At 30.0% G+C, this 8,724-nt stretch overlaps 2 protein-coding genes across 2 annotated transcripts; one reads left to right on the top strand and one right to left on the bottom strand.

Annotated features, from left to right (window-relative positions):
- Nucleotides 1-328: 328 nt before the first annotated feature.
- On the top strand, nucleotides 329-2,232 carry mRpL9 (mitochondrial ribosomal protein L9). The gene is made up of 5 exons (XM_077429203.1): nucleotides 329-491; nucleotides 774-933; nucleotides 1,010-1,173; nucleotides 1,272-1,472; nucleotides 1,557-2,232. The coding sequence occupies exons 1-5, from the start codon at nucleotides 417-419 to the stop codon at nucleotides 1,740-1,742; spliced, it is 786 nt and encodes a 261-aa protein (XP_077285329.1). The 5' UTR covers nucleotides 329-416; the 3' UTR covers nucleotides 1,743-2,232.
- Nucleotides 2,233-2,879: 647 nt separating this feature from the next.
- LOC143911419 (uncharacterized) lies at nucleotides 2,880-6,538 on the bottom strand. Its single transcript, XM_077430304.1, has 3 exons — nucleotides 6,445-6,538; nucleotides 5,501-5,656; nucleotides 2,880-5,422 (listed from the first exon to the last, which is right to left on the bottom strand). Exons 2-3 carry the CDS (start codon nucleotides 5,648-5,650, stop codon nucleotides 3,716-3,718), a joined length of 1,857 nt encoding a protein of 618 aa, XP_077286430.1. The 5' UTR covers nucleotides 5,651-5,656; nucleotides 6,445-6,538; the 3' UTR covers nucleotides 2,880-3,715.
- Between the last annotated feature and the right edge of the window lie 2,186 nt (nucleotides 6,539-8,724).

An 8,724-nucleotide genomic window follows, 5' to 3' on the forward strand; every position in this document is an offset into this window, starting at 1 on the left:
TGTCTTTTGGGCGAGTTCAATGTGAGTAATAATCTATTTACCTACAGAAATATTCGAATACTCCAATACAAATATGTAATCGACATATATTTGGTAGCCCTAATGACAACATATAGTCTGGATTATACAAATCAGCTCAATTATAGCGGGACAAAATCCCGCTTGACGAGTACACTCATGTAATAATATTTTAGTACCGATAACAATCAATCAATATTTATTTTACTGTATTATTGTGAACTCCATCACCATTTAAAAAAGCTTTGGTATATTTTGAAAAGCGAAATTAAATCATTTTCACAATTAAACATAAATAGTGATTGGCTGTAAAATGTCGGGTTGCGGCCAATAATGTGGTCTCTAACCATTATCGCCTTTTAGGTTATGTCATCTTTGGCCGTCTATTACTGTCAAAAATGCTAAACTTCAGTAATACTTTTAATCATGTTAAGAATATCGCCACTTCGTTGATTAATTTTCAACAAACAAGGGTAAATTTTTATCTTACATTGATTGTTTTAGTCACAAAAACTACATGTTTACATTTCAAGTATTGAAAATTTTGCACATATATATTTTTATATATGGAGTACAAATATAATCGATTTAACGCTATTGGTTACAACATTTTTATAATGATAACCGTAAGTTTACCTTATACATAATACATACATGGGTATAGATGTTATAGAAAGCTGCCTTGTATTTAATTGCACAATTGATCAAACTGATTTCAAATGATTTTTTCTAATTTTGTATTTTACCATCCATAGAACACATTTATATTGCGTAGGCGGTATAAACCTCTCTTAAATAAAGAGAGATCTCCTCGGAAAAAATTGACTCACAGATATTTCATTTACGACCTTGTTGAAGACACCAACATTAAAAAGCAACAGTCTATCAAACTCATATTACTTCAAGATGTTCCTGGTATGAGTTTAGTTAAGTGATGCTTACTGTGTTTTAAGAAAACGATTGTTTTATTCAGTTTACTGTCACATTTCAGAATACGGGGAAAAGGGTCAACTTGTTAAAGTGAGACCGCAAAACGCTTACAAATGTCTTTTATTACCTAAACTGGCGATATATGCTTCACCTGAAAATCTTCAAAAGTATGACGTGAAGACAATTACGACAGTGTCTACTGTTGCTTCTAAGACTTTCTTCTATGTGAGTATACTCCTAAATATGTGAGGTATTCTCAATACCTCCAATATCTTTTAAATCTTGACTAAAATTGTGTATATGGTTGGAATATTTTTTTTCAGATGTCTGAGCTTCTACACCAAAAAGTTTTTTATGTATCTATGAATCGTACGGAACCATGGGTTCTAGAACCATGGCACTTGAGGGTGAGTTTTCGTAAATCTCACATTGTAGTTCCCGAACACGCTATTGAAATGCCACCTGAAAAAATAAGTGGTCCTGATATTACCCTCGAAAATAAAATATTTTGTGTGAAAATAGCTGTAAGTCAAGATGATTTTATTCTTAATCTATGTACATGATATGTTGAATTTAAGTTTAATATAGATAAATGTTTATTCTTATAGTTGTCTGAAGGTAAAAAAGTGGAAGTTCGATGTCGGATAGAACACTTTCCTGTAGGATTAAAGGATCAAGATCAGTTATCGTTGGAACCGCTTTTCCCTGAACAAGCTGAAACTATCTCTTATCTAACCGAAAAACATCAAAAATATCTGGATGAAAAGAAAAGAAATGCTAAAAAAATTTATTAATTTTAATTATAAAACCTTCTATATGCTTTGGTTTTGTAATTTTTAGCAATAAAGTAATCTTACATAGAGTATGCCAGTTTTTTTCTGAAATATGTTTGATAGACGTAAATTTTTTTCAAATGTTTAAGTTGACTGGAAATGGTACCTCCCCTTATAGGTGTCCCTTTTTTAAGTTTTTTAATTCAATTATCTCATAAACCTCTCAATGGATCAGACTTAATTGTAAATTCTATAGTTAAATTTTTATTAATAATAATTTTATTAAGATATAAATTGTAAATTCTATAGTTAAATTTTTAAAATATTTTTACCTTAACCGGAAGTAGTACCTTTACCCTAGATAATCGAGGTTTTTTATGTTTTCTCAAAAACCTTTGCAGTTTACTCTTGTTCGATTTTTCTTCCACTATTTTTTTCGATTCTTTGAACATGTGTGCTCTTTGTATCAATGGAATGAAAATAAAAAAAATATCATTAAATTTATTAAACCAGAAGTGGGATTTTTACCTCTTAAAAAAGTCAAAAATTTTGTGACCATAAAATTTTTTCCACACCCGTGAACGTATCGAGCTGAAAATTTATATTTGTATTCTTTATGCACTAACTTTGAGTTGATAAGGTTTGTCAGAATTCGTAAGCCAGAAGTTTGTATCGAAAATGGTCTCATAGCTGATATATGTGAACGTGTATGTATGTTTAATTATCGAATTTTGTTTTTTATCCTTTTTATATTCCTCAAATACATAGATAAAGTCGTGGGCTGGTCACATCCGAATTTTTTTGAAAGTATAACTATACATAAACTTACCATAATTTTTTTTTTCTCAAACGGACAATTTTGAGAATTTGCTCAAAACAGAAAATGAGTGCCTTCTATGCTATTTTGGAAAGAGAGAAGTATAAGTACTTACGATTCAAAAATGCTTAGTAATGGGGTGGTTAATAAAAAGTATTTATATATGTATTTCAGACACGGTTAGTGGAAATCTCTCTATTTCTACTGTATATAATTACTTATCTGCAAGTAGGAGAGAAGTTAAGTTCAAAAAATAATACTGAAAAATTGTTTTCTTGCTGCTCGAAATTAAATAGTTCAAGACAACAAATTATAATGTAAATAAAAGCGTAAATATATATATTCATAATATTTTCTTTAATATTTGTACATATGTGTTATGTCATAAAAACAAATGTCTTTTATGTATGTGCAAATATGTTTATTAGGTTTGATTTTACCAGTTTTAGTATTTTGATGCTTTATTTTAAACACATATTTTCTCTATTATTCAATTTACAATCAAGCGTAGAAACCAGGGCTGTAGACTCGGGAGTCGTAGCATTTCAAGAGAAGTCGGAGTTGTTAAAAATCAACCGACTACAACTTCTTTTTATTATTTTCATTAACGAATAGTATTATGAAATTCATCAGCTAGTTTCCAATTTTATTGAAGTAATTCCAACTATAAAATGAAATATAATAATTTTTTTTATGAAAATCATGAATTTAAATTACATTATGAATACAATTGTTGGATTGCACGTATTTTTGATGTTTTGTTGGCAAAACCGACTGATTCCTCCGTCTCTTTTTTTATTTATTCAATTGATTTGTTTATGTGTGATATTCATATACATACGAATGTACTCACTTTTTATTTATACCTATTTCATTACCAATAATTCATTAAATGTGGTTAAATGCAAATTTTTAGTGATTTTTTATATTTTGAAAAATACTAACAATTTTATACGTTGGTACAAAAAGTTGATCTTATTAAAATCATTCAAGTCAGAATCATAGCCGAAGCATAAGGTAAAGTCAGAGTCGGAGTTGATAAATTTTGAAGCGACCCCACAGCCCTGCCCTGGTGGAAACTCTTCGATAGAGAAAATAAATCAAAATTAGACCATCTAAGGTTTTTAGAACGAGATACTAAGTATCTATTTTATACGTGAGTATATCAAAAAAGAAACTACTGCGTTGAAAAATCAAAATCACTCTCCTGCACACTTGTTTCTTCCTTCAACGATACTGGGTCAGTATCTGAATCTAATATCTGCAATGGCTTCACACTGGAATTTTGAACATCTGTATCAGGTTGTACATCTTTTATCGGACTATCTTCGATTGTAGTTTCATCATAGTATTGAGAATCTTCTTGTGGTTCGTAGTTATTATATTGTTCACTCTCCACATTATTCTGCTCTGTGTAATTTTGATATTCTCCCTGTTCATTGGATTCGACATACTCGTTTGTAACTTGTTCTGTGTTATTATCGTAAGCATAATTATCATCATTGTTTGCTTGATTCTGATCATATGTGCCTTCATATTGTGAAACATTTTCGGCATTGTACTCATTTTGGTCGGCTGCTTGATCGTAATTGTCAGGGTTTTCATAATATTTTTCTTCTGTATATATTGGTTGTTCTTGTGATACGTTTTCTTCGGCTGTTTGGGAATTATATAATTCTGTTTGATCGTAATTGGAAGTTTCGGCGTTGAATTGATCGTTGGATGTTTCATCGACATAGTTAGCATCATTGTTTTCATATTGTTCTAATGGTTGTTGTTGATCGATATTTGGTTGGATATAATCATTGTTTTCATATTGTTCTAATGGTTGTTGTTGATCGATATTTGGTTGGATATAATCATTGTCTTCATATTGTTCTAATGGTTGTTGTTGATCGATATTTGGTTGGATATATTCATTATTTTCTTGTTCATATTGATTTTCATAATTTTCTCCACTATCATTTGTATTTTGATTCAAATTTTCCAGTATTTCTTCATTTGTATTTGGTATTATTTCTTCTATATTTTCATTGCTGTTTTCTTGTTGCAGTTCATCAACTAATTTTTCATTCAAAATCAAATCTTCTGAATGTTTTATACCATTATCGGCCCCAATTTCTTCTTGACTGACAATATTATTATCATTATAATTGTTTTCTATTCCCATTTGATCAACATGTGCTATTTCGCTCGACAAATGTTTTAATTTAGAATGAATACTATCGTTTTGATTTTCTAGCTGGCTTTCTTCGGTTTCTGAAATTTCTTGCGATACTTCTATAGGTGCAACATTATTTTCACATTTTTCTTCTTCGTTTTGTATTTGCATATTTTGGAACTCTATTTCTGATAAATCTTCTTCTTTATTTTCTATATAGTCAAATTCTTTACTGTGAGACTCTTCCACTTCAGTTTCTTGGCGCTCATTTACATTTTCGTGTATTTTATCTATTATGAAATCAACTTTATTTTGAGACACAACCTTCTCCGGTTCATGTGCATGCGTAATGTCAGATTGGACTTCGGGTTGAGTTTTTATAACAGTGTCAGCATCATTTTTAGAAATCTTATTTAACTTTTCATCGTGTATATTAATATCCCCTGGAGTTTTAGGTATCAAAACAAACCTTCGAGATATTTCTTCAATCGCTTCCTCTAATGTAATATTTTTTGTAATATAACACGAGTTGATACACTTGGACTTCGACTTCGACTTCATATCATATGGTTCTTGTAGTTCAAAAAATTTATCATAATAAGTATTTTTACTTTTTTCGTCTTGTACTGGTATATTGATTCCTTCGTAACATTTCAATCTTTCGTCACGGGAAGTGTAAAATATTGGGATACCATTTTTGTCGAATTTGTTTTTATATATGCTCTGAAAATTAATATAATATATTATAATAAGATTGTCCAAACATTTTGTTTCAACGGTTATATTGCGTACAACTAGAACCTTCAATGATTTGATGCGGTCAGTTTTCGCTTGTAGAAAAGTAGCTTTTTTTTCAATATTTTCCAATTTTGCCAATAGACGTATATTCCTCTCACGTCTTCTCTTTTCATCAGTCAACAATGTATCATATTCTTTTTTATGAATAGACATTTTAATCTGAAATTTTAAATAATTATATTTTAAACTTTTAATTTGAAATTTGATCAAAAACACATAATTTTTTGCTGGTTTTACTACATTTCCCATATTTATTTACCTTAAATCATTCGTAGAACGCTGTTTTCAAACTATTTCAATTATAAGAAGTAAAACACCGTCCTTCACATGTACTACATAGGTATGTTTTATTTATTATTAAAACAATTTGAGTAGTTATTTTTAACTTTAATCTAAACACGAGATGCTCAGCTGAACAGTAAAGTATTACTGCTTCTTCGAAACAAACTAACCCCTTATTATTGTAGGCAGGGATTGTAAACATTTTATACAATAACATTAAATAAAAATCTAAAATCATCGCATATACATATGTATTCATATTTATGTATTTCCAATTCATTTTATTGGCAATATTTAATGGAAAATTGATTTAATTCCAAATTAAAATAAAATATATATTAACTTGTAAAATTACATATACATGCATACATAAATATGTATGTAGTCCACCTAATTTTATTTGAACAACATGATATTCCGCAAAAGTTAAAAAATGTACATATTGTGCATATGTACATACATATGCACAATAAATATATGTATGTAATTTAAGTATATGTAAATGTCAATGAAAAAACTGGCGTGTAAATCACATACATATTTAGTTGACTACCCATGCACGACTAGTTATGTTACGGTTCACCTATTTATCGACCTAAATAATAATCAATATTTGTACCTTACATAAATAGGCCAATCTCATACAAAGGAATAAATAATAGAACCTCGAAAAAACCAGAGTCCAGCTCGTGTGGCACATTTAATCGTGATTGAATCCAAAAGCCATTAATTATTGCAAGTAAACAAAAATTGTGAATCGGAAAAGTCTTTGTCAAGTTCGAAGTACACAACACATGTACGTACTTGAGCTTACGACGACATGAGGTGCAAGGTCGTATCAGTCTGTACCACCTCGCCGAAAGCTGAAATTAACGATTGTTCAGATGTGGTTCATACACGACACAAACATCGTATGCTAACTATTGAATCGCGTGCTTAGCAAATCAAATGCAAACTTATACATGTACCTGTGAAGTCTGTATTGGTCTTGTTTACCTTTTTTTCAGTATCTACAGTAGCTTATGATGAAAAATACTACGTCAGAAGAATGGGAATGAACCCGAAATAAAAAGAAACGACTGCGATTTCAATATGTTTGCAGAAATAAGCTATATTTCGATGTATGTAACATATGTACTCTTTAATGCGTGAAAAATATGAATATAAATTGTGGTTTCGTTTTCGATCGATTTTCGAAATTTGTGGTTTCTACCATATTTATTTATATTTATTTAATATTTATTTATTTATTACAATCAATGTACACTCGTCATTACAGATCGCTCCATTGCGCCGAGTATACGATAACGGTCAGAATACATAGAATACAATCAGAATACATAGTATACAGAATAATAACACTGTTCGACAAGAAAAATGGTTCAGAGACGAGATATGACTTTTCTTTTAGATATATGCCCAGTGAACACGAATCTGGTAATAAAAAGTGTTGATTGGCTCGAGATTCGGAGATATATGTGTTTTTTAAATCGCGCGATTTTTCTATATCTTGGTGTTGTTCGGTCGATTTCTCAAAATCTGTTAATTTCCTGTTCAAAATGAATATTGGAATCTATAGTCGGGTATTTTATCTTTCATTTGTAGTACTTTTCAGCTTTCAAATCTCTCTAAGTAGTCGTCCAGTTCAAATCAAAAGTCAAAAGTACGTATTTTCACTTGGGATTTTTTCCCACTGTTAATCAACATTTTTTATTACCAGATTCGTGTTCACTGGGCATAGATCTATAATAAAAGTCATATCTCGTCTCTAAACCAAAAAAAGTTATCATTTGTCGAACAGTGTAATCTATGTAGCTATGTACTAGTATTTATTCGTATTTACACGAATCTGAATTGAATTAATAGGGATAATATATTAAATTGTCTGTATATGAGAATTAAATAAAATTTTACTTAGAAAAATCAATAGAATTTTTGTTATTAATCTACAAGAACAGTCGAAATATGATTTTTCTAGGTGGGAAAAAATCCCAAGTGAAAATACGTACTTTTGACTTTTGATTTGAACTGGACGAATACTTGGAGAGATTTGAAAGCTGAAAAGTACAACAAATGAAAGATAAAATACCCGACCATAGATTCCAATATTCATTTTGAACAGGAAATTAACAGATTTTGAGAAATCGACCGAACAACACCAAGATATAGAAAAATCGCGCGATTTAAAAAACACATATATCTCCGAATCTCGAGCCAATCAACACTTTTTATTACCAGATTCGTGTTCACTGGGCATATATCTATAAGAAAAGTAATATCTCGTCTCTGAACCATTTTTCGTGTCGAACAGTGTTATTTTCATACTACTTGTATTCCTAGTGTTATCGTTTTTAATTTTTGCAAGAATATTGTAAACTAACATTCTTGCCAAATTTCCCTGGACACCTTTAAAAAGAAGACAAGTCCGGAAAATCTGAACGTCTGATATCCCTATATACATATATGCAGGCGCGGCTCGTGCATAAGAACTGCTGCGCTGCAGCACCCCCAGAAAAATTACAAAAAAATCGCATTTACAACTTGTATTTAGATATATTTGACATACTCATTAATAATGATTATGTCAAATATTTAATAATTCTTATTTAAATTATATTCACAAGTTGTAAATGTATACAAATGTGATTTTTTTGTGTTTTTTTTCTGGGGGTGCTGCAACACCGCAGTTCCTATGCACGAGCCGCGCCTGCATATATGTATGTATGTTGGGCAACAGCATCTTACATTACAATTTTTATTTGAGTCCGATTTGGCGTATATTTTTCAGTGGTATATATATGAATACTATCACGATCGCGTCGATTATTTCAAACAGCAAAAATTTCAAAGTATTTGTAATTATTTTATCCCTTTTAGAATATACAATTTATTAACAATATGAATTCCATTCAAAAAATAATTTGGTTATGGTTAAAAATATAATT

The sequence above is a fragment of the Arctopsyche grandis genome, chromosome 4 (genome assembly GCF_051622035.1).
Source record: "Arctopsyche grandis isolate Sample6627 chromosome 4, ASM5162203v2, whole genome shotgun sequence".
NCBI lineage: Eukaryota > Metazoa > Arthropoda > Insecta > Trichoptera > Hydropsychidae > Arctopsyche > Arctopsyche grandis.

Coding starts and splice junctions, on each gene's coding strand:
- mRpL9 (XM_077429203.1), top strand. CDS start 417: ATGCTAAACTTCAGTAATACTTTTAATCATGTTAAGAATATCGCCACT. Junction 492..773: donor TTAATTTTCAACAAACAAGG/GTAAATTTTTAT, acceptor TACCATCCATAG/AACACATTTATATTGCGTAG. Junction 1,174..1,271: donor CTTCTAAGACTTTCTTCTAT/GTGAGTATACTC, acceptor ATTTTTTTTCAG/ATGTCTGAGCTTCTACACCA.
- LOC143911419 (XM_077430304.1), bottom strand. CDS start 5,650: ATGTCTATTCATAAAAAAGAATATGATACATTGTTGACTGATGAAAAG. Junction 5,423..5,500: donor ACCGCATCAAATCATTGAAG/GTTCTAGTTGTA, acceptor ATTAATTTTCAG/AGCATATATAAAAACAAATT.